The sequence below is a fragment of the Onychostruthus taczanowskii genome, unplaced genomic scaffold (assembly GCF_017590055.1).
Source record: "Onychostruthus taczanowskii isolate IOZ18803 unplaced genomic scaffold, ASM1759005v1 scaffold60, whole genome shotgun sequence".
Classification (NCBI taxonomy): domain Eukaryota; kingdom Metazoa; phylum Chordata; class Aves; order Passeriformes; family Passeridae; genus Onychostruthus; species Onychostruthus taczanowskii.
This window is the reverse complement of record NW_024503680.1, coordinates 1,935,258-1,961,517: the sequence shown is the minus strand read 5'-3', so window position 1 is coordinate 1,961,517 and position 26,260 is coordinate 1,935,258. Positions and strand designations below refer to the sequence as shown.

Genomic DNA, 26,260 nt, shown 5'->3' with positions numbered 1-26,260 from the left:
GTGCTTTTCCCAATTTGGAGATACCAGACTCAGAAACTACAGCTAAGTATTTTTCTTTAGATCCATTCTCCCAGAAAAGCATCATGAGTGGGAATAAACTCATGGCAGGCCGTGCTGGGTGTGCCAGAGCAGTGCTTACATCCATGAGTGCAGCATTGATGTAGTTGCTGGACTCCCCATCCACAGAGATGAGGAAGGGCAGGCAGCGGTCCAGGGGCAGCACGTCCATGCAGCGGTTCTTGTCGTGGTTGCGGGGCAGCAGCCCGATGCTGCAGTCCTCCGGCCGCACCCGCGGCGTCACGATGTTCAGGGTCTGGGCAGGGCAGGGAGAGGGGAACAAGGACACAAACAGGCTGAGTGCCTTGCAGTTCACTTCCAAGAATCACAGAATGACCAGGTTGGAAGAGACCTTCAAGATCATCGAGTCCAACCCAGCCCCAACACCCCAACTAAACCCTGGCACCCAGGGCCACATCCAGGCTTTGTTAAACACTCCCAGGGATGGGGGACTGCACCCCCTCCCCGGGCAGCCATTCCAGAACTTTATCACTTTTTCCATGAAAAACTTTTTCCCAATATCGAGCCTATATTTCCCTTGGTGCAGCTTGAGGCTGTGTGCTCTGCTTCTGTCAGTGCTGCCTATGCACAACATGTTTGTTTTAAAGGGACTCAAAGTAGCAGAGGTTTGGCTGTTGCATATAGGTAAAAACTCACAAAATAAGGGCCTTGTTAGCCTTGTAAAATCGTGTCTCAGACCTGCTACTTCAGCTAAACAGAAAAGGGCTATGGGAAAGAGACTCAGCTGACTTAGAGGTAGAAAAACAAGTTACAGAACCATCACGTGCTCACATTGTGGTTTATGGTGGTTGGTTGAATTACAATTTTTGTGCTTAAATGGGATGTAACTGATTATGGGGTATCTGCTTAAAAAGGCCTGGTTTTTGCAATGAAGGGCTCTCCTTTGCACCTGCCTCGGGACTCTGAGTTACTCAGTTTCAGAACATTTGGCATCCCAGATATAAAAAGGAAGGAGCGCTAAGGAGCTTGTTGCTGTTGTAACATGTTGTGTTTTGCAGATTGTCCTGAGGAACTCTTCCAAACATTGTTAGCTCCAGCAAAAATTGAAAGCACTATACACCTCCCAAACATTTCCAGCTCTAAACCCACAGAGCAGCTAGACAACATTCCTGCCTTCCCCCTCTTCAGGTGGGTCCTGTGCAGGTGTACCCTGAGTACTCACCACCCAGCAGGTCAGACTGTTCAGAGCATCTGGTGATTCCTCAAACTACTGACTTATCTTATAAAAACCTAAGATAAAATGTCATTTTGAGGGGTTTGTTTTAACAGAAAAATCTATTTGTTTTATGCATTATTTAAATTGCTGCTTTCCTTTTGAAGTGACACAGAGGATGCTTCACTTACATAGTTATACCTAATCTCTGGAGCCTTGCTGCCAGTCTGTGACTGTTATCTGCCTTTTGCACAGCTCAAGAGACTGTGTTTCTTTGAATCTGTTTTACTTTTGTGTTCCCCATTGTGGAGACCTCCTGACAAACCAGTCCAGGTTGGTCAGCAAGGGTCAAAACTCAGAAATCAAAGTGAATGCATCTTAGCACCAGTGCTTAAGTGGTGGTAGATCAATGGCTGTCTGATGTCATTGTATTTCCACTTTTGCATCTCCCCTTCCTGAGCAAAGCCCATGGAGTCCAACAATGAACTCTCTGCAGCCAGAAGAATAAAAAATATTTAGGGGCCAAAAAAAACCAACAACAACAACAAAAACTTAGGAAGAGCTAGACTTCTGCCACAGAGAGGTTATGAATGAAGAAAAGAGGAAGGTCGAACAATCCAAGATGAAAGAATGTGTCAGAGTATAAAACTTGAAATAATATAGTTGCTCTAAATTATTCAGGTTCTACACTGTCTGGAGATGGAAGGCAGGGAGTCTGGCTGAGGAAACAACATGAAATCTCAGATCTCTGACTGCAGATAATCAGGCAGGTGACTTGCTAGTGATTTACTCCTGTCTATTTTATGCTGCTCCTCTCTCTCCCTTGTTCCTGTACTGACTCAGATTACAAAAACTCTCCAGAGTGAGCTTTTGTATGTCCAGACAACATGTAGAGCACGAGAAATACATCCAGCTTTACCTCAGGGCTAGTGGGACCTAAATACCACAAACTGCAAGCACAGATCTATAGTTATATCAACTGGTTCCCAAAGATTGCAGCAGAGATACTAGCTTTTGCATTAAATCCAGACAATCAGGGCTGAGGAACGCTCTGAGCCAAAATCCTGTAAAAATAGATTCTACAACAAGACAGACACCGAACCTCTTATGCAAAGCACAGTGGAGCAGTTCCTTCCCACAGGAGCTGCCAGCCCCTGGCAGCTCAAAGGAACAAGCACAGAGGTGACAAATCCTGTCTCATATCATGAAAAATACACCCAGCAAGCGGTGGATGTTTTTTTACTAGTGTTTTTTTAAACAGCATTTGGTGAAGTTCGGCTTTGGCTCCTTCATGTCAAACCAGAAACACTTTTACAGACCTGCTATCACTTGATAGAACCAGATCTTTTTTTAATTGAGCTGCCATCAGTTGGGATCCACATTCTTTATCTCACTATACCAACCCTGATGATTCCCTGTAAGGCTTCAGATAAAAGACACACGTTCTCCCTTTACATAGAGAGGGAGGAAAAGAGGTCTCTGGCTCAGGCTGGGGATCCCAAAAGACATCCTCCTGATGCAAAAGACACTTTCCTGGGGGAGGAAAAGTAATTAAAGCAATCTCCACCTTTTTACTCTGACTGTGAGTAGCCTCAACAAATAGTAGATGTCTCTTTCTATCAAACTCACCTTGCTCCAAATTTCCCACAGTCTTGTTTTTTTCCTACATTGATGTTCACTCAAAATTACAGATCCACAGAATGTTTTGGTTTGGAAGAGATTTTAAAGCCCATCCATTCCACCCCTGCCCTGGACAGGGGCACATTCCACTGTCCCAGGTTGCTCCCAGCCCTGTTCACCCTGGCCTTGGGCACTGCCAGGGATCCAGGGGCAGCCCCAGCTTCTCTGGGCACCCTGTGCCAGTGTCTCTTCAGCCTTACAGTAAAGAATTATAGATTCATGGGGAATAAGAATTGAAAACGTAGTTCAGTGATCAGAATTCTGTGTGGATTCTCTGCTTTGTGAGAGGAACAACTGCACAGGGCCCATGGCTGGAGTGTCCCAAGCCCATTTACCAGGGTGGGATAAGCAGCAGGGACAGGAAACAAAGGAGGGCCTCATATTTTGTTGCTTGCCCGGGGCAAAGAGCACTAATGGAGCACTTGTGAGTTTTGCTGTCCATCATTTTGGGTCTCATCACCATGTACCTGGCAAAACATCTGTAGTGAACTGAGGGATTCATTCACATTTATTGGAAAATTAGCAATAGCCAAAATAATGCTCACTGAGCTCCCTCTCCTGTGTGGAAGGTTGTCAACAGGTTGATTGACAAAACTTGGAAGCACCGTATGAGCCACAAGAATGGATAATAAGGCACCTTGAGGCATAAATGTTTCTGTGTAAATCATGGAAGTAAATGAACAACACAATACTCATTAAAATAAGAAGTACAGCATTACATGTGAAAATTAGTACCCTTTCTCTACTGGAGTGATGGGCACAATTTTTTCCTTGCTGAAGGCTGAATAGTCCATGCTCAAAACCAAATCTCTGCCTGACCCAGTAGTACAACAACAAAAATCAACTGAAATCAGACCATGGCTCAGTGTCCCCCTTGTCTGCTCTGCTGGAAATCACAAAGAAACACACAGAAATTGATTAAACACCTTCAATACACCACCTGCAGTGACTGCGACATACAAAATTACCTGAAACTCATCTTTTATCTGGCTGGAATTGGTCTGTGGATCCAGTCTGCTGATGTTGTAATATATGGATCTGAACTCACAGACTGGAATGGCTGTGTTGCCACAGAGACATGCCTCCAAAATGGCATCATGGACAAACACGTACTGCTCCTGCACAGGGGAGGAGATATTAAAATCACAGTTTTAATACAGATCATGAAATATCACTCTTCATTTTTTCTTAAGTCGTGCCCAATATGCATATTTGGCTCTGTTTCACGTGGAGACAAATTACACAGTGTGCTGTGTGACAGCTTTGTGAGCATATTTCATCCATCGTTGAATGTGAGGTCTCACATGTTCATTTCAGATTTACAAGGAAAATGGGGAATTGGCACTCTCAGGAATGTTGGGACAAAATGAGGGTGGGCTGAGGAGGAGATCAGGGTATAAAACCTCTCTGTCCACAAGTCAATGGTCACCTCCAATAACACCAGAGAATCACAGAATTGTGTAGGCTGGAAAAGACCTCTAAGATCACTTAGTCCAGCCCAGCACTGCCAAATTCACCACTGAACATGTCCCCAGCTACCACATCTGCATGTCTGTTAGATCCTTGCAGGGATGGTGACTCCGCCACTGCCCTGGGTAGCTGTGCTAGGGCTGGACAACCCTTTAAATGAAGAAACTTTTCCTAATATACCATTTAGCCTTCTCTGGCCCGACTGTACAGAACTAACAGGTTTCTTCAGAACCCTGGCTTCCGGGTATTTTGGGTAAAACTCTTTCCCTAAAACAAATATGGGAAGTCCAACAAAGTTAACCAAAGTTAACTCTCTCTGTTCCAGGTTGTTGTCCTGTCCCTCAGGAAGGGAAGGGGTTAAGGGACACACATAAAACCAGTGCAACAGGATAACAGTTCCACAGGAGTCTGTGCAGCTGCCAGACACTGTGTGATGGAGCACCTTGCTTAATCAGCACCCAGAGCTTGAATCAGAGACGTTTTGTTTGCTTGGCTTGTAATTGATATACACTAGGTACTACTGGAGCCTGCAGTGCTCCTATGAATGAGTCATGAGAGGCTTCAGGAGCTCTTTTTTCCTACTATGAGCATAAAATTAATCAGCAATGCACAGACCCAAACTTCAAGGTTTGCCCTCCTGTCTTGCAGGCCCTGAGTAGCTGCCGGTGAATTGATTCGGTGCAAATCCGGGCATGTTTAGCCACCAAAAGTTCTGCATAATCAAGGCACAGAGCAAGCCAGTGTTGACTTCATAAATTGCTGGGCAGAGAAGCTGACAGGAAAGCAGCACCTCATGCAGGGAGAGCTGCTGGCACCCACCTCTGTCTGCACCAAATTGACCCTTTGGGAGCGCAGCTCTCGCACGCAGTTGAATATATCCACCACGCCCTCGTTCTCTGCCATGTCCAGCATGATGTCAATGGCAATGAAGCACCCTGTCCTCCCGGCCCCAGCGCTGGAAGAGAAAAGAACAGGAGGATCTGTGTGACCAAGGGGCTGTGGAGAGACAGGGCTCTGTGGAGGAGAGAATAACAGCAGCACACGCACCACTGTCTCCGCCTGGGAGCTGCTCCCGCTCCCTGCTGGATTCATTTTTCTGTTGTAGGATTTAAGAGAATGAGGGGAAATAGTATTCTTGAAAGGGAAGCAGAAACAAAAGCTTTCTGTTATTGAATACCAACGAAATATTGCAAAAATATTCATTATAATTTTACAGGTCAGGTCACCTGCACACTTCTCATCACAGAGAGGAGAGCAGCCTCTGGGTTGCAAACAGACACAATTCCAAACATTTTCTTCCCTAGGACTCTGTAGAAGGCATATGCATGCATTTACTCCAGTGGGCATGACGAAAGGAGCTCAGTCCTCCACCTCAAACACTTCTTTTCCCTTTGGAATCCAGAGGAGTTTGGATCCTGAGGAGGGTGATTTGAAGTTATGGATTGTAAGTCACAGAGAAAGGAGCTCGAGGCTACTTGAACCCTTCAGTTCAGAGCTCCCCACTGCTTGTGAGAATTGGGCCATCTCCTGCAAAACTGTGTGGTCATCGTGTCCTCCTTCCCCTCTGGAAAATCATCCAAGCTGCTTAGGTGTGAAGGATGGAGAGAGGAGAATGTCTCTTCACATTACTCTGAAGGAAGCAGAACTCTGCTCAGACCAGGGAAACTTCAGCTGCACTGAAAACTCCACCAGAGCCGAAAGCAAGGAGATATGAATGACCATAAATTAATGGACCAGATTAATCAGCTGCTGCATAGTGAGAAGAGATTTTTCATTTGCAGAATTTTAATGAATAAGTGGCATTTCCTCTCCCTTTATCTCTCAGCTTTTCAGAATTTTAACAAATAGTTTTAACAGTTCTATATTTAGAGGATCCTGGCACTTCATAAATATCGAACAGTGATATTATCCAGCCAGGCATCAGTGGGGGAGAATTTGGTAATTACCACTTAAAGCAAGTCATTAAAATTCAAAAGCAGATAAATAAAGTAGAGGAAATGGCATTTATTCATTAAAATGGGAAGGATGAAAAATCTCTCCTTGCTTTCTTGGTGACAACGAGTCAGGTTCAGACACCTTCCAGGGCCAGCCCCATACCATGGAACTAAAGCAGCAAACTCAGGCCCCCAGCTGTAAATGAAACCTCTTCTGCCAACTCCTCAGGCTTAGCTTTACTTAATTATAAAGCTGACTCACTGCAGCTTAAGAAAAACAAAACAAAACAAAAACAAACAACAAAACAAAACAGCCACCCAATCCAAAACTGCTTAGTAGTTGTGGGATGTATTTTCTCTCTCTTTCTCAAGACATAGAGTGGGAACTAGAAACAATTCCTTGTGGCTGGATTAGGGGTGAGATTTTGGGACAGCCAGCTCTGCTCTCTAGCCTTGTGCTCAAGCTACATATTCTTTAGCTCTCACATGCCCTGAGCCCTGCAGACACAGCTGCTTCTACAAACCCAAACTCTGGTTTTGCAGCAATGCCTTTCCTTGCATGTGAAGTAATTTAACTCCTTTTATTTGCCAGCTGGAAGTCACTGGAATTTTGCTAGCTGGAAGTTTTTAATCTGAGATTCTCACCCAACTCCTGGGCTTTCAGGAAGCCAAGATGCCCAAGGGCTGTCAGCCAAACTCAGCCAGACATATATTTTAGACCATAAAAACATAAAATCATAGAATGGTCTGTGTTGGAATGGAGCTTAAAGGTGGTTGGGAGTTCCAACTCCCCTGCTGTGGGCAGAGACATTTTCCACCAGACCAGGTGAGGCCTTTAATGCTGGCACAAAGCTGAGCTGCAGCACATGGGGGTACAGAGAAGCGAAGCTTTAAAATTCCCTGTCTTTGTGCTGGCATTGTCTAATCTGCCATATGAGGTTTAAGGGCTGGAGTGGCTCTCCCAGATATTCACCACTTCCCCAGCTCTGCTATGAGCATCCAACAGAGCACAGATCACTGTGGGGTCTTCTACAAGTGAAAGGCCCTCTCTGACTCCCATCATGGCATCTCCAACTCATGCCAGCTTGGTTCCAGATCTGCCACTTTAGGAAAGAAAAACATTTGTTTCCTGGCAAGGAGTCAAGGGGCTGAGCTACTAATGCAACTAAGATAGTGAAAACAATATATTTTAATTAAGAGCTGAAATGAATCAAGGGGTTAAGTCAGAAATGCAGTTAGCAAAGATCATACATTGTGATTAGAGTTTAACAAGGAAATTAATTTATACCAGGTGGGGATAACTGAAACAAGGTTAGGAATGACAAGTGATACATGAAGTATTTTAAGAGTGCAGGAGCCATAAATACCACTGGCTTCTGAGAGTGAGAGGAGGTTTGGACTGTGACCAGCAAGTCAAGAAGCCCTGCCAGCTTGAAACAGGTGAAGAGTTTACATGAGGAAGAGGCCTTACTTCCTCTTCAAAGAACCCACTGACCCATTTCAGAGCCCATCATCCCAATTAAAGAGGACAATTGCGCAGCCCTAATGGACATTCAGCTAATTATAATACAAAGCCAGACAGTTAATGATTATGTATTAGGCATCCTGGAAACCATCTGAATATATAAAACTGTGGATGTGACAACCTGGTCAGAGAGCAAGAAAAGTAGATAAGTTTTCCCAGAACTGGCCTGGGAGATTTTAGTGAGCTGGAGATAAAGAATGATAGCCAATTATTAAAAACAACCTGCAGGTGTTGTTTTCCTAATATCTGTTTTCTTGTTATTCTCATAAGATTGTTTATAAATGGGCATCTTGTTAATTAGCCAATCAGGTGAAATGCATTGATTAAATGACCAATCAGGTCCACCTGTATTGATCAGTGTATAAAAGAAGTGGTTCAGAGTAAAGATACATGCTTGTGCCACCTAACCTTCTGATAGCTCTGCACCATTTCTTATAAACAGTGACATTTGGAAAATATTTTCCAAATACTTTTTATTTGGAAAAATAGAGAGCAGGAGCCTGTGACTCCTTGCACATGCCTTTGGAAATTACTCTGCATGTGTCCAGAGCTGTAATAAATAAACCCTCTTTTATTATTCAACTTTAATTAGTTGAAGAGTCATTTATCCGTGCTTCAGCAAGGCCCACAAATGATACCCTGAAACAGCTGCTGGGTATTGCCAGGCGAGAAGAAAAGAGGGAAAAGCTGCTGGAAGAGAGGCTCAGGTGGAGAGCTGGCCTACCTGCAGTGCACCACGATGGGTCCTGCCTCGGGGGGGTTGAGGAACTTCACCTGGCGGACGAAGCCCAGGAGCCCCGTGGCGTAGCAGGGCACTCCGTGGTCCGGCCAGCTGGTGAAGTGGAACTGCCGAATCTCTCGGATCTCATGGTAGCCTTTCTGAGGAGACAACACAGCCTCTATTTCTCTTCCATCAGACTCCAATCAGCATATTCTGCTCTCTGCTGCCTTCCCTCATGCAGAGGGATGACAAGCACTGAGCTCTCACTATGCGTGCAAACGTGTCTCAAGCTGCTGTTCACTCTAAAAATATTTTCAGCCAAATTCCAGTTCCCAGTGAAGTGGGTAACACTCACCTGAGGGCTGGGAATGTGGGTGCAGGCTTCCAGCTCCAACCTGTGGTCTCAGATCTCATACCCACCCCATCACAGTGTCCTCAGCCCTAGCACTCCATGGCTGTGTTTACCCACAGCCATAAACCACCAAAAATTCATTCTTAAATCCTCTTTGACCCATTGAAGCAAGAGCCTGGGGAATGAACATGCCAAGAGTGGGCATGCCCCAGGAAACAGCAGATTTTTTGCTACCTCCTGCCAAAAATCCTCAGTTTGAGATGCTGCTGGCAGTGAAAAGGGCAGGAATTGGTAGCCAGTACCATCTTTTCTGGGGAGAGCAAGTTGTTGGCATGTGAAAATCACACCTTTATCAGCCCTGCAAAGAGTAACCCAGAACCCTGGGTCAGCTGTGTTTTATTGTACACAAAATGTGTGTGGAATCCAGCAGCAGCTCCTCTAGCCTGTCAGATTTTGGCATTAGCATTTCTCACCAAGTTTTTCAATGATTTAATGAAATATGGAACTGATGTATCAGAAAACTGAAACAATATTCCCAGTGTGGCTGAAGTTCATTGAGTAGGAATTTTGGAAAAGCTGTAAAACCACTTACTGAGTGTTTGGAAAGTAATTTGGACAGACCTGGAATACTCTGACACTTAGACTTCCAATTTCTAATTACAAGTAAAAAAATCTTCCAAATCCTGCTGGTTTGGGGATAGTTTTTATACTCTTGTTCTTATTATAGTCTCATTTCTGATGAAAAGGGACCCTATCTGGCATCCAGTTTGAGAGGTACCTTTTTTCCTCTGCCATTTGCCACTGTGAAACAAGGCAGTTATTATTCCTGGCATACCATCAGCTATCTGCTGCCTTTTGGATGCAGTTAAACTTTATGCACTGTGGATTCTACTTTCGTGGCTACATCAAGATGTTCCTGTAAAATCATTTGTCCAAAAATGGAATCCCTGTCAAAAATTTAGTTTGCTGAAGTGAAGCCTGTCCAAATAGCACAGCTCCCATCTCCAAGAGCATTCTGGATGTGTTTCCCAGAGTTTCTGAACACAAATGAAGTGTGTCACAGTCTCATCTGCCTGAAGACCTCCTTACCTTTTGCACAGTGAAGGTACGTATGACATACTCTGCCAATGGCTCTGTCTCAATTAATGTGACTTTAATGTCTCCATAGACTTCTGTGTCATCTGGCCAGTATCGAACACACTTCACCTGGGGGCAAAAGGAAAATATTGAGAGGAACTAGTTCAGGTTGAGTCAGAGCTGACCTACATTTTCCTCCACTTTCAAGCTGAAGCCAATGAAAATTGGGCTTTCTTCTGATGTGCAGAGTTGCCAAAATTAACTGTATAAATTAGATCAAAATTCCTTTACCATCCATAGAAACCACAGGCATGACTTTTCTAAAGTTCCCTTTGTTGTCCATACAAATGCAAAGGATGCATTTAGATTTTAAAAAAAAAAATCTTCTACAGAACACCTGACAGTCACCACCACCATCCCTTTTGAGAAAAAAAATCTTTGCTACTGCTCCTGTAATTCTCAACTCTCTCTGTTTAGCCAAAGAATTTCAGTTCATGGGGATTGTGGGATACATGTTGAGACACTAAATTTGTTTGACTCTGAGCTTTCTTTATCAGATGTGGACACAAAATTTGCATTTTACCAGCTGTGACAGGCTTCAGCTAAGGCTCAAGAGAGAAATCTCCTGAGCAGGTAAGCATATGCCAGCTTAGCCAGTTCTAGGAGCCATGTGCAAAATCACCAAAAGAAATAAAAGCAAGGCTGTGAAGCTCCAGAAGGGATATTTAGGCTAACGAAGACTATCAGGTTATTAAATGCTCTAGCATGAAGAGTGGAACAATACCTAAAGCTGAAGCAATTAGCTGCAGCAAAGCAGGCTTCATGTTCCAGTTCCAGTCACAATTGAAAGGGGTTTTATAAATATTAAATATGATTAATGTAGGTTTGTTGTGGGTTTTTTGTTGTTTGGATTTTTTTGTCTTTTACACAGAGGCACTTATTTGGAACTGAAGTGTCAGTAGAAGGTAAAATAGAATAAACAGTAATAAATGAACAGAAGCAGCTGGCATTCACCCATGAGATCTAAGGGAAATCAAACACAAAGCAGCTGAATTACTAATGGCTCTGAGTAAACGACAATTTAAATTTTTCTTAATACCAAAGCAATGGAAAGTGACAAACATCAGGACAAAATTTTTTAAGAACTCTGGTTTCTGGCTGAGAACATCTCTAACACAAAAACCATTCTGGGAAAAGCCACTCCAGACATTCTGCCTTCTCATTTCCTGAGGTCCAGCCTACACCTTTTGATTCATCCATGTTTGGTCCCATTGGGAATTGCCTTGTGCTGACACAGGGATGTCTGGTCCAGGTCAGTCCAGGAGAGGGAATTGCTTGCTGTTTAGGAGGCCAGCACTGCTGGGTGGTCCCAGGATCCACAAAAACCTCAACCCCTAGGAACAGTGACCTCAGGAACTCCAGGCTCTGGACTCTCATGCAAAGAGGTCTTTTGGTAGTTGGAGCACCAGTCACGTGTCCCCACTCCTCTGGATTTTTAGAGGAGTATTCAAATCATCAGATAAGGAATAACAGAAGTATATTTTGATTTCTGTACTGTGGAAGGAGACAGCTTCTGAGCTAGCATAAATGTGTATAACTCTGCCAAAGCCCAGACTTACAGCAGGAACACCATCCCTATTAGTCTAGAAGGGAAGAAGCTAAGTATTACAAAATCCAGCATTTTATATAATAAGTCAGTGTGGCTGAATTAATTCCCTTCCTGCAAGAAACAAAAAGCATTTTGCTGCTGAGCTCTCCTGAGCAGCAGCTCTGTGTTAAACCCAGCCCTGGTCTGACTTTACACGTTGGGAGTGGCACCTTACCCTGCCCACTTCCACCAGGTTGGTGACCATGACAACACTTGCAGAGTTTTCTTGCCAAATCATTCTCCAGAAATCCTTCACTGTCTCTTGCATCGGCCCTGGGGCAGGAGAGAAGACAAAAAAGACATCTCAAGATAGTGCATGGAATGCCAATAACCCCTTCCAGCTGTTCTCCAGCCATTGTCCTGTTCCCACAGGATCCTGCTGTCTCTCAGAGCATCCCTCTGCCGTTCAGGGTTACAGACACCAACAGCCTGGAGCTCTCTGGAAGGTCAGACCCTTCCTCCCAGCAGGTATTTAAGGTTCCAGCATGGTGGCAACAGAAGTGATGGCTCCAGTAGGAAACTCTGTATGAGTGATGGGACAAGGATGTACCCCACACTGAACTTATATTAAGGCTGTGCTGTAATTCACACCTGATGCAGCACACCATTTCACAGTTCAACACTGATTAATTATGAAGGAGGAAGGAAACATGCAGAAATTAGCTCTTTCCTGAAGCTTCCCCTAAAAAAATGTCAGGTTCCAATAACCAACCAGCCAGTGCCCACAAGAGGTTTGTCAGTGTAGAGCCTCTCCCTGACCTTATTTCCTTTCTTACAGGAAACTCTCCAAGTGACTTACAGAAGGTGGTGTTCAAATGCATTTCTTACTAGCTCCCCTCAAAGGCTCATCAGTCACAGATTATCCACACTGCCCTCCTCAAGCAGGGTAAACCCAAGACCCACAAAGTCCCCTGTAGTTGTCCTCTCACACTTCATGCACAAATGAAACATTCTAGGCTGTGCTGCCACCTCTGAGTCTGTGGCATTTTCTATTCCTGCAGCTGAGGTTTTAAGTATTTTAAAGATCTTGGAAGATTCATATCAGATATACTCTGAGCAGAGAGAGACACAGCTCTCCCAGGATTTTCCTGGGAAGCTGTGAGAAAGCTCAGGGAAAGAATTAAAATAGTTACTATCTCAATCTCTGCACCTGGCAGGCAATCCCTGTTTGTCAAAGATGTTTACAAGTAGGAGCTGTCCCATCTTGACCAATAGGTGAGGGAAGATTCCTTAAGGCCAATCAGGTCTTAGGTCCACCATTGTTTCTATAAGAACTGTGAAATTCTAATAATAAAGTGCCTTTTCATGCCTTCTGATGATGGAGTCTCTGTATCACCTTTGTCTGTCCCCAGTACCCCTTCAGTGATACCCATATAACAAATTTTCAGATGTTTCCCAAAAGAGATGATGTCACCCCATAAAAAGCTCCTACAACAGTGTAAACCAGCAGTGGTTTTACAAATATTTAGACATACAAGAGTGAACTTGCCTTGAGTTGCAATGTAATGGCGAGGCCGATGGTACCCCTGGAAAAAAAAAGAAAATAGATGAGTGTCTGTGAAATCACAGCTCAGACAAAGCCCACCAGGGATTTGATACTTTCCAGGTGCCAACTGCTGCCCCTCTGGACAGTGTATAATTATGTAATGTATTGTAATCAACTGGTTATGGAATGAATGAATGAATGAATGAATGGGCAACTGGACTGTCCTGAGAGACTTTAAGTGAGGGCATCTCCCTCAGGCTGAATAACACAATCTCTTCATGCCAAAGATAAGACAGGAATGGGGCACTTTTAAACTATTTCCATAAGACAGGAATGGGGCACTTTTAAACTATTTCCACAAAGAAAGACAAATCCTGTGTTACCTGAGGGTAACACTGGAAACAGATAGGCAAAACACTGCATCTTCTTGTTTGAAAAGAAGAAAGGTATGAATTTGTCTCTGTGAAAATTCTGAGGGCATCTTTCATCCTTTCAAGAAACTATTCCAAACATTTCCTGTTGCTGTGACTTAAGAGCTGCATTCAATAAATGCACGTAGATTGGATCACTGTGTGTGAGACAGAGGCTGCTTTTCCAATGTCATTTTAGAACACTTTAAAAAAAGTCAATCTGTTTACATACATGCCTTCTGCACCACAACTTTGTGAGTAGTTGGCAAGTCTCTGATATCAACTAATGCTATTGTGAGGGGCTGATATTGATTTGGGCATCCATCATCTAGCCCACGTCCCACTTATGCTGCTGGATCTGTCAAACACAGGAAATCTCCATCTGCCCAGATTGGTCAGACAAAATAAACTGGAGACTGAGAACCTTCTCCCTGTCACAACACGACGTTTGTACAATGTTCACTGTCACTCATATCAGATCCACAGCCTGTCCCTGTGTCAGAGGCACCAAATTCATGAGCAGGCTTGTCACAGGTGGGTTTGTCACAGGGGGGATGTCCAGGAGCTTACGTCGATGTAATTGGCGTTGATGTAGTCAGAGTGAGGGTCCCCATCCAGCAGCTGCAGTCTCACTCTTGAGTGATCATCTGAAGGAAGGAAAGGAAAAAAAGTGACAGTAACGATAAAGAGGAGTTTCTAAGTGGCCTGCTGTATCTCTTGGCTCCTGCAAGGATGGCATTGTGGAATTATGGAATGCCCTGAGCTGAAAGGGACACACAAAGGGCAACTCCTGGCCTCAAGAATCCCACCAAGGTACTTGAATAATTGAATTATTACAGTAATCAAAAATGGAATAGCATCACATGTATTCCTGTTGCTAAAAGCCCTTTGTTTTGTGTCAAAGATGTGATGTTTAGATCCTTAAGTTAGTCATGCTCTGTATTCATTAAATTCATTGCTGTCATTATAATCCTTATGGAGATTTGAGACAGGTCACAAATGTCACCTGGTTTGGGAGGTTTGGGACAGACCTTTGCAAGGTGTATCTCCATGGGAAAAACCATTTTCCTGCTTGGAAGCTCCAAAGTCCCTTGGCTTCATCTGATCTATGGAAACTGAAGCAAGAGCTAAAACTGACAAGACCAGGACATAATTAAATAGATCATGACAGAGATATAAAAGATTAAGGGGGGTAAAATAGCAGTGAAACCCTGCAAATAAGAAATGGAAAAACCCAGAACCTGGAAGGAAATACAAATTAAATCAGAGCAACATTCCTTTATGCAACCCACAGCAGCAAAATAGCATTGAGGCAGTGCTGGAAAAAACCAACAAAATCAGAAATGTTCATCTTTTTGAGGAGATTCAAAGTTACTTTAGATAAGGCAATAAAATAGCAGAGATCAATCTTTTCATCTCCCAGCATGCTCCACAGTTCAGACGCAGAAAGGAACTACCCCAGCGGGCAGATTATGTCATGATTTTCCACCAGGGGAATATTTTGATCTTTCTGTGGAACAGCTGGTGCTGGGCTCTGTCACAGGAGATACTCCAGAGCCAGGCTGCTGATGTGATTTGCTCTGGCAATCCCAGCACTGGTATGCAGTTAATTGCAGAGCTGCTTCTAAGGGCCAGTTGCTTGGCAGAGGCTACTGGGTTATGGGGGTCACTGCTGGCCATGCTGTGCTCATTTTTAAATGATTTTTTAAAAGAAGTATAATATCGAGTCCATTAAGTTTATTTCCTCCCTACCAGCTCTATGGAGCATAGCTCTCAGTCAGAGCAGCATTAATGTTTAGCAGCACTTTGCAGAACACAGGCCTGAGCATGATTTACATTCAATTAAAAAGAATCATAGCAATGAAACATAAAAATATGAGGTGTGATTCTGCAGTACCTCAGACAAAAGAGGTTTAGTCATGTCTTAATTAAATGTAGAATCAGATAATAATTGTGAAGACAGATGTGCGGGCAGTTCTGAAAACCAAGACTTGGACATATATTAAATATTCATTTGGCCATGTAAAGGAATGATTCTACTCTGTTCAACCATCAGGTGAGATTTACACACCTAAAAAACCCACAACCACATTGCTGTGTTTATCACATCCCATATCTGCATTCATAGAAGGTTCTGCAGGTGAATCCATCAAAAACTCTGCTATATTTGTATTAATAAATATAACCTTTGTAGACACAGGGAAGGGGGAATATTTCTCAGAGTGCTGATGTTCCCAATTACCTGCACTCAAGGCAGCTGCACGAGGAGTCGCAGTAAATCATGTGGTTAGAGAGACAACAAAAGAATTTATACTCGGAGCAATTCACACAGACAGACAAAGAGCTGATTAAACCGGACATGCGGGTGAAATACAGGGAAACTCCCGCAGACAATTTCACACTTGCAATTCCAGGCAGCAAACTAAACTTGTTAGGAGCCACATGGAACAAAAGCAAAGAAAAAGCAAACCCTGGAGCAAACGCCTGGGAGGGGAACATTTACTGACTCCTCCCAAGAGAGCACCACTGTGGAAGTCTCAACTCATTTCAACAACAGAACCAAAAATGATGAGACCAAAAATGATGAGACCAAAAATGATGAGACCAAAAATGCCCCCAATAAGAGGAGAAAAGGATTTCAGGTTCATTTTTTAATGAGGGACACAGACAATGTCTGCAGCTGGAGCGCTCTGAAGAACCCTGGAGGAAGCACCTGCCTCCCTTCATTTAATGGAGCCAAACATCAAAATTAAGTTTCAGCACATTGAGCCACTCTTAGGACAGAAAGTTACAGCAGGCAGGATGAAATACATCCAGAGGGAGCTGAATGGGGAAGACCTGGGAAGCAGGCTGAGAGCAACTCCATGATTTCAGGCAATTATGGATAATTATGGCTAAGGAAATGATAATCTGTAAGTGCAAAAAAAGTGTTGTTTGTTTGTTTTCCTATTCCCCCTTTTTTAAAAAAAAGTCAAATATGGGAAAATAAAACATAAAATGAAGAAATTTATCTGAAGATTAATGCTAATTTTTTTTGTTTTTCCTTTTTTTTTTTTTTTGTTTGTTTTGTTTTTGTTTTTAAAAGGAGACATTCAGTTCTAATAATATTTTAGGGCCAAATGAAAAATGCTTTAAGCTGAACTTTGCTTTCAGATTTTTTTTTTTGTTTTGTTTTGTTTTGTTTTGTTTTGTTTTTGTTTTTAAAAGGACATATTCAGTTCTAATAATATTTTAGGGCCAAATGAAAAATGCTTTAAGCTGAACTTTGCTTTCAGAAGACAGAATTCAAAATATTTCATTGCGTATTTTACTAAAATGAGATTAATTCCTGAGGGAGATTTATTGCTCTTACAAGTGAGAACAGTGCAGCAGAAAAAAAAACTGTGTATATGTGAAGCGCACAAAATATTAATGATGTCTTAATGGTTTCTTTAACCTTGTTCCAAAGTTTAGGAGAACAGTCAGGATAAAAGTTCATAAAATAAGTTCCCTTGTAAATCTCTTTTTTCTGCAAAAAAACTTTGGGATTTGAAAAAAAAAAAAAAAAGGCAAATTTTTATGCTCTTAGTAGTAAGGATCTTGTACTTAGGATTTTTTTGCCTACAGACTTCACAGAGCTATTTAAAGAACAGCAAATGCATTTATTATCTCTTCTCCCAATGGTTAAAACTTATTTCTGATTCTTCTCTTTTTCCTCTGGACTCCTCTAGCCAAGGACACAGAATTCTTGGCAGACTGAAATGAAAGTGTTGTTCAACTCTTCATTAAATTTATCAGAGATCATATCCCTGTGTGTTGAAAATGGATTCTAAGAAACATTAAGAATGAAGGGTAAGCAAAAAAAAAAAAAAAAGTTGCATTCAGGACCACAACAAAATAGAAAAAACCAAATGTGTAAATGGTTTTATTTCTCCCTGCTTACTCCACTCCTTCTGCTAGTTAGCAGAACTCTAAATTTATAGGAAGAGTAGTTTGACTGAAAATTGGTCTTAAAACAGACTTCAAAAATGACAAGAATTTCACTGAAAAGCTCTGTGCTCCCATTTTAGCACAAAATTGTTACCGTTTTAAACTGCTGTCAAAATTCCCATTAGTGATCATTTGAAGTATCATTGCAATTTCTCCACGTCTCATTTTGACACCAGCACTGGATTAATCTCACACAACTTTCGCCATTGAAACATTACACAGCTCGTCTAAACTGCCTGTCAGGGTTCCCCACACAGGAAAGGAGAAACACAGGCAGCTCTGCAGATTCAGTTCTGGGACAAAACGGTGATTTATCCTCACTCTGTGCTCCCCTTTCTGTCCCCACTGACCCTGGAGTGTGCCATGAGAGCTGGGTAACATCCAGGTGGGATAAACCCCACCCTGTCAGCATCAAATTCCATGGATATCACATAAATTCCATGGATATCACAAAGATGTGCAAGAGTTTAGGCACTACAGAAAAAATAATGGAATAAAAATGCTTGGAAATTAAAGATTTCTGTTCTAAATCCAATACTGATGTCAGGCACTGGCACAAGCTGTGCCTGGAAGTGTCCAAGGCCAGGCTGGATGGGGCTTGGAGCAACCTGGGACAGTGGAAGGTGTTCCTGCCAATGCAGGAGTGGGACTGGATGGCACTAAGGTCCCTTCCAACCCAAACCAGTCTGGAATTCTATGTAGGTTTTTTATTTCATGCCTTATCTCTGTCGGTGGGCAAGAAGTGCTCTCCACCTGTGTGCCAGCTGAAAGCTTCTTCATCTCTTTCACTCCAAAATTCTCTGATTAATTCACAGTTTTCCAACCCAAAGCATATGGCACTCAGAGCATGAAGGAAATAAAGCAAATTTCTCCACTGTCTTTTTTGTCACCAGCTCCGAAGTTTTTAGTGGACCATCATGAGACTTCAAATGCAGGGAAAAATGAAAGGCACAGAAAGTTCTCTCCATCAGCTGAAGCAATACACCATCCTATCTCTTCTCATCCTCAGCTCTCATCTGAGAATTTTTATTCTCCCATAATGTAATGTCTCTAAATCTGGGCAAGGTGGAGAGAAATCAAATAGAACAAAGGTCCCATATAGCTTCTGGACATTTTGTCTTCTCTTGTAATAGATTCAGCTCAACATCCCTTGCCCAACAATCACTTTCTGATGCTCTTTGAAGGTCTCAATATCTGGGCCCTAAAGCAGAATTAAATCATTTTGCTTCAGCACATAAATGGGTACACTGCCTACGCTTGTCCCCTAAAGAAAATCCTGGCATCTCCACAACTGCCTTTTTTTTTACAGCTTTCATAAAAGTGCAGGAGCAAAGTTCATGGGCTCTGTTCATATAATAAAAGGTTCAAGCAGGACAGTTTCCTTCAGCATGGTAAGTCTGTCTGCAACTTCCCACCATCCACAGTGGATTTCTGTGGGCATGCAGACCCCATATCCACTGCTCAGCTTTTCCTTCCCTTGCTCCAAAAACTGTTACAGATGGGAGGGAATGATGGAAAGCTGGGAGAGCTCTTTGAGTTCTCCTGCCCCTCCTCTGCATGAACAGATCAGCTCTCAGGCTGGTCTGCAGCTTTGGTTTGCAAATGAAGAGCAGGTGTTGGGGCTGGCAGTGTGATCCAGGTTTTCAGAGAGAGGCACGATGTTAATGCAGCTCTGGGAGAGCAGTGAGCCAGTAAAACAGTCCTGTAACTGTGCTGTTACCCATGAGGCTGTAAAGACAAGATCTAATCTGCTGTGATTCACTGAGCAATGCTACTCATTGCAGGAGCTTACAAACCCACATTTTAACACCAGTCTCTGAAGCCGCTGCAGAAGTCAGATCAAAACCTGACTTTCCAATTCACGCCCCAAAAGGCAGGGGATTTGTTGTTCTGGTGGGATGAAATGGTTAAATATATAATGTTGATTGCCATGTGCAGCCTTTTACCAAATAAACTGGTAGGGGCAACCAGTGCCTGCTCTGGGCTTCACCAGCCACTACAACTGAAGTACAACAAAACAGCTCAGGGTATTACTGTGCTCCACCTCCTCTGCTCAGTTTGTACCAACCGAGCACAATTTGTTTCCATGACCTGCCTGGAAGGAACCACTGCCCTGCTATTCTCAGCTCTGCTCTCCATCCTCTGCTCTGGCTCCTGCCCCTGGCTTTACTCAGAGAGCTTGCCCAACTCGCCCACCAGGCTCAGCTCCAGGCTCAACTGATAACTTTGCAATGGTTTTACAACATATCAGATGAATGATATACTCCTTCCTTAGGCAGCCTTCTTTTCTTCTCTCTTCCAAGCCTTCTCAATATTTCTAAATTCTCCTTGCTGTCTTTTAAAAGAGCCCTTGTCTCCTTCTCAAACTCTTTGTTCTGATAAATATTTGAAGAGAAGAAAGGCCACTCCACCCTCTCAGCCCAATTCCCAAACCTTTCCCAACAGTCCTCAAACTTGAGCTTCTTTTCTGACACTCTACACCATGCAGACTCTTGTTCTTTAGCTCTGATTACATTTTGCATTCCCTTATTCAAGTTCATCACCTCCTATCTGCACGGCTGCTGTATTTATATTTAGAGCTAAAAGGCTCGCGTCACTCTTCGTTAGACAACAATTTGTCTTTGTGAACACCTTCTCTTTAGATAACATCCCATTTATCTTCCTTGATTTTGCTTCTTGAACTTCTCACACTTCACTTGGAGTTCAAGGTTTTCTTCATGGCCACCTTCAACATAAATGAGATGGAAGCTTTTGCACAGTTTTGCCTCTTTTCACCTCCTCTTTTGAATTATACCAACTGCCTCCTCAAAATCATACAGAGAAACAAAGCCTTTACATTTCCTTCCTCATATCATACCACAGCACTTCCACTTTCAATCCAGCGTCTACAGCTGGATAATTCATCTGTCTTAGACTCATTTAATTGGAGTTGATTGTATAGACAGGTGAATAGAGCCTCTGTCTGGACATCTCTCTTTGCCACTGGGACACAGAAAGCTCGTGGTGAGGTGGAGCTGAAATTAAGGGAGACAACTTCCATGCTAATTGTAATATTCCAGAACTGTCACTTCCATTTTCCACATGGATAAAGAACACTGGTGAACTTGGTGACCTGCTCACAACCACACCAAGCCAGCAGTAGAACTGGGATCACATCAGGGCTCACAAATTTCAATCTTTATTTCCAGATTCCTTCATCTTTACCATGGGCCCCTGAATTGAGATGTCCTACATCATTCCCCAAAAATGGCACATGAATCACTTATCTCAAGGCTCAAAGAGAGGAGTAGTGTTGTGTGAGGTGAGGTTTCTTTATGAAGAAGTTGGGTTTTTGGGTTAGTTGTTGTTGTTTTGGTGGTTTTTTGGGTTTTTTTTTTGTTTTTTGTTTTTGTTTTTGTTTTTTTTGTTTGTTTTGTTTTGTTTTTGTAGTTTTAACTTGTTTTTTTAGTAAAATCTATTTGTTATACAAGAAATACATTTTTAACCCAAGAAAAAATGTAGTATGAAATATATCACTCAGCGTGACTTAATTTTGCTCTTAGACCATTCTATAGATTTTTCCAGTCATGAAAATCTATGGCACATTCATTTATATTCTGATTTCTTGTTCTGATGGTTTCAAGCCTGGCTTCTCCAACTTGATTCAGCTCAGCAGCCCTTGAAAAGAATTAATTCTGATACCTCCTCTCCCCAGTCATTATCAGGAATAATGAAACACTGGTGAACTGCCTGCAGAGCTTGTGGAAAGCTCAGCTTTGGAGAGCAACTTTGGAAGAGGCTTCACAAATATCTGACAAAAATGAGGAAGGTGAATTTAGTCTTGCTTTGAAGAATAAAGCTGACCTAAATGGTTTTATGGACTCTTCCCTGCCCTGCAGTTCTGCTACATATTGATATTCCTGTAGCATCAACAGGAACTGATCACGGAAAGAAGTAAGCCAAGAAGTTTTAGTGCATTTTCAGTTGCCTTATTATGATGTTGAGGCAGAAGTTAAGCTTGTCCCAGCCTTCAAACCAGCCCTCTAGGGACGAGCAGTGACTGCTCCACTGGCTGCTGACCACAAGGAAAGAGAGCTGGCCTCTGAGCAACAGCTAAAAATCTGATCTATCTGCAGCTCCTTAGTGCTCTCTTTTGTGGCACTGGAAGCTCTGGGTTTGTAGTAAAAATAGACCGAAAATGGACATCATCACATAAAAAGTGACAAAAGGATTTAGCCCTTGAGCCACAAACCTAAAGCAGAAAGCAAGGCAAGTAGAAAATGTGTAACATCAGGCAATGATGTTATGAAAAATAAGGATCAAAAAAAACATGAAATAAGATAAATCCCAGGAATAAAGACTGTAACAAATGGACTGAACACAGTACTGCTCGCCAGCTCCTGGTGAGCTTCTCAAACACACCCTTCCCCACAGCACACAGGTGCCACAGGATGCTCAGTTTAATGTGAATTTACACCTACAGGAGATTATGTTTCCATATCTGTTCTTGTTGCGGTTCTCATCTTCCTTGGCTGTATCCCAGGACGCCGTCTGCCCCTCGGGAAGTGCCTGCAAAATAAACAATAAAGGAGGGTTTAAAACATCTGGCCAATGCCTTCAGGTGGGGAAGAGGCCTAAAGAAGAAGAGCAGGGCAAAAATAAAGGAGCTGCATAATTCAGTAGCTGACCAAGGAAACAGTGTTGGTGAGGACAGGGCACCTCCACTAATGGGAAAAGCAGAGCTTGTGCAGACCATTTGCATCTCTTGCCTTCTGCCAGCCAAGACTCGTTTTCCTCCTGCTACTTCGCATCTGAAATGATCAGGGGAATTTGTTTCTGGCTGCACAATCACAGGTTAACCTAATTTCCCCTGTAGAATGGGACTTGGGGAGATTTCACTTGACTACACCTCTAATAAAACCCAGTGGTTGAAACCCAGTGCTCAGCCTTTCATATTTAAGCTGAAAATAGAGTGGTTTCATCTATTTCTGTGTTAATAATGGGTGATGCAATACAAGCCATTCACTGGATTTCTCTGGGGAAAGATAAAGCAGCTCAGGGTTTTAGATCATGTATAAAAAAGAGAGGAAAAACAATGTAAAGCATGCTCATGAAGCATGAGAATAAACAGCCATTTTCCTAAAATCTGCTCTTTCAGATGAGGAAGGAAGAGAGAAAGGAGCTGGCAGCACACAGTGCCACCCTCCCAGCAGCTCAGCCCTACAACTATTCACATGAGCCACTTTATCCTAGAGACATGTCCAGGAGGGATTTTCAAGGCAGAGCCCGGAAAGCAGCAGTTGGAGGATGGTCCTGCCTTTCTTGGAAAAAACATGGGTGAAGAGAGCAGCCCCTCCTGAACTGCCTCCCCAGTTCTGCCTCCTCCCAGATGTACCCCTAACAGGATTCTACATCACTAAAATCATCATTGGAAGTTTTATTACTTCTGTCCCTGGGGAATTACAGAGGGTTTAAACCACAGTCGTTGTAGAATCACATCTGCCTCAGCCAGCAGCGGGTAGTTTGACACAGCTGTGCTACAAAATGAATTTATGTTCATCTTCAGAAGCCACCCAGGTCTATTATGTGCCTGAGTGCAATAGCAGAGAGACACAATTAGGATCTACAACACTGGCGTTACAATTAAACTTAATGTGAGCAAACCCCTGGCAGAGCAGATTGCTGTGAATTTCCCGCAAAGGGTTCCAGGACAGAAAATGTCAGGCACTGCAGCACTGCCACGAGCGCTGCCGACAAAGACAGGGACGCTGAGTTCCTATTCAAAAGCCCAGGAGAAAGAGTAATAACTCTGTAATTGGTGAGGGCTTTGATCACACATATATTTCCTTTGCAGACTGTTGTTTCCAAAGAGCAGCTCATCTTCTGAGGAAAAACACCCTACCAAGAAACCCACATGCAACAAAAAAACCCCTCTGAGTGAAAGAAAAGAGGTGAAGAAGGCTCATTTTCATCTTCAAAGAGCGAGAAAAAGGTGCCTTATTTTTCCACTAATATTGAATTACAGCAGATTGACCAGAGAATGGCAACTGTCATTAGGTGCCTAATAAGAGCTATCTGAAAAGAAAAAGAAATAAAAGAAAATCCTTTCTCATGACTTCCACATGGGAGAAGCTATCTTGGCCAAAGAAAATATATTCAGGTCCAATAAATCCCTTTTCAACAAACCGTATCCTTTCATTTGATTTGAACATGCAATTCTCCACTGAAATTGATGTTTTTATGTTTGCTGATAGAGCCTCCAAAGATTTAAGTATCCAGGATTTTTCATTTCTTTCAATACCACAGAAATCCCTGCTTTCCAGAGAACTGACCAGCTCTGAAGGGAGGGAGCACAGCTCTGGTTGGTGGTGAACACAAACCACCTTTGCAGGGACACCCCATACATCCCCACTTTTATAAACATCAGATGAACAAACTGAGGAACTCCATGTACAACCCAAATAATTTGCCCATGAGATCCCAAAAAATGTAACATTAAGAATTGGAACTACATTGAAAAGAAAGAAAAGAATGTGGATTATAACTGGCTTGCATCCAGAAAATGAGGAGCATGGCTAATGCTTTGTTCCTTAGGTTTTTATGGTACAATAAGTATCTCTATACTTGTGAAAAGAGTCCTGTTTCTATCTGCATTATCAGCAATGTTAAATCAGGACAGATCACTCAGGCACTGGTATTTAATCCATTTTTACCAGGAAATTCTCCCCCTTCTTTCTTTGAGTTGGTAACAGAAGACTCTAAGTGTTCAAAAAAAAAAACTATACTTCTATACTTGATTTTTAGGCTTTTTCTACTTCTAAAACTCCCTAAACTTCTCTTAGAGAAGTTTTGTGAAATCTATATTGAAATTTCTTCCCACTAGTGGAATTTAGGTTACAGTGAAGCTTTTTAAACTAAATTGATCTAAATTTTAGCTGAAATTACAAGGATATATCTCTCAAAGTCAGCTTCATCTCAATCAAGCTTCCTAAACACCACAGCCCAGCCATAACTGAAGTGTTCCCATTAAACTGAGGCTCACTGCAAGCCAATTTGAATTTTGGATGGATGCATTTAGTTAGTTTGCTGTTTGCTTTTAATTTAAATACAAAAAAATCTAATCCTTCATTTTCACTGATCCACCTTAATGCTGCAGTTTTGCTGCCAAAGGCAACAACATCAATTCAAAGCCTTCCTGTTCATCCCAAAGTGTGCCACAGAGCCCTGGTCCTCCCCCTGAAGCCATTCTCTTCTCAACAGTGTTGGAAAAACTCTTTCCACAAATCTGCTGGGAACCAGAATTAAAAATTACCTGGGCTAAAAAACATAATCTGAAAAAAAAGTATCTTATCCATTCATTTTGCAGTGTCCCATCATAGCCCGGACCGTCAGATCTATTCTTCTGGCCACATGCAAATGTGTAGGCAGAAATCAAAGGGTTAAAGTCCAGGGGTGAATTCCACAATCTGAAGGCTCTCAGCACTAAGATGTTTGAGGAAAGGAGCCACAAAAACTAAAATAACTAAACAGTCTCAGTAATGCAGCAGGAGAATGTGCATTAGTGACATCCTAAATCATAACGGAAAATGAGTCTGGATAATTAAGCCTATTATCTCCTTAGCCAGTAATTGGTGCTTGCAATAAGTCTGTGGGACTGGTCCCACAGCTCCCAACAAATCAGAGCTGATATGTTCTGGAAAAGGAGCTGGTGACATTTAAATGTGTCCCGTTTAAATGCTTATGGCTATTCCCAACCCCAAACAGTGCCATCTACACCAGCGCTGCTGACAGATTTCCTCCTCTGTTCCTCTTGTTTCACCACTGAACAGAAGCAGCACCAAAAAGGCCCAAAGTCCCACTTTGCCCTCAGGTGCAGCAGGCAGCCCCAAAATAACACGGACAGGGAGTGCTGACAGATCCTCCCACTGTTCACACCCATTTAACACTCAGTCCTCCCAGCACTCACACCCCTCACACCATCCCATCCTGCTTCTCAGCTCCTCCTGGAGCTACCAGGAATATTTTTCTAGATGCCTTCAGCAAAACAAGCTGCCTGTCCTCACACGTGTAGGTGCAGGCATCCTTTAAACAAATATGGAATGCAATTTCCAGGTTACTCGGCGGAGATGGGAACGCACAGAGATAAGAGATTGTCATGTGTGACTGATATGCTCCGTTCAAAGTGATTTTTCATGAGAGTAAAATTATTTGGTAACATGTCACTAAACAGGCTGCAATTTATGCTATCAATTTGCAAAGTAAGTAGAAAATCAGCTCCTTAGAAGAAAAAAAAAGAGCATATTTGGAGGTGACACTGATATTAGTGTCTGAAAACACATTTTAAAAGAGACATCAAATTCTTTCTTGAGATTTTATCAGCTGCTTTGCAAAGCGTCTTGCAAAGCCAATTTTGCAGCTCTGTGCTCCTGCAGATCCCAGGCTGAGCCTCACTCACAGCCAGCTCAAACCTCCCACCTTCCAGGAGCTCTCATGCTCCCTGACACACTCCCCACTGCTATTTGGAGCTGAAGTGCTGCCTCCATCCCATGCTCCCAAGCCAAATCCCACCGTGGAAAACGCCTGCATTTACGGCTGATGGAAGGGTGGAACAGCACAGGAGATTTGTGAGCTTGCGGCATTCTCCAGGCCGTTCCTTGTAAAGAAAGGAATTATGCAAATCTGTGTAATGTCATCATCCTTACACACGTCTGCAGACAGCACTTTTTGAGGAAGGCAGAGCTCGTGGAGCTGAAAGTTGCATTGACATTTTTCATGCTA

At 42.8% G+C, this 26,260-nt stretch overlaps 1 protein-coding gene across 1 annotated transcript in view; it reads right to left on the bottom strand.

Moving 5' to 3' along the window:
• PTPRT (protein tyrosine phosphatase receptor type T) overlaps positions 1-26,260 on the bottom strand; it is a 443,055-nt gene that overhangs the window by 10,369 nt on the left and 406,426 nt on the right. Inside the window, exons 20-28 of the mRNA XM_041419248.1 lie at positions 21,964-22,051; positions 14,105-14,181; positions 13,128-13,164; positions 11,814-11,911; positions 10,003-10,119; positions 8,565-8,719; positions 5,201-5,336; positions 3,880-4,029; positions 140-313 (exon numbers count right to left, since the gene is read on the bottom strand). Of these exons, the coding sequence (XP_041275182.1) occupies positions 140-313; positions 3,880-4,029; positions 5,201-5,336; positions 8,565-8,719; positions 10,003-10,119; positions 11,814-11,911; positions 13,128-13,164; positions 14,105-14,181; positions 21,964-22,051 (1,032 nt within the window). The remainder of the gene's footprint in view (positions 1-139; positions 314-3,879; positions 4,030-5,200; positions 5,337-8,564; positions 8,720-10,002; positions 10,120-11,813; positions 11,912-13,127; positions 13,165-14,104; positions 14,182-21,963; positions 22,052-26,260) is intronic.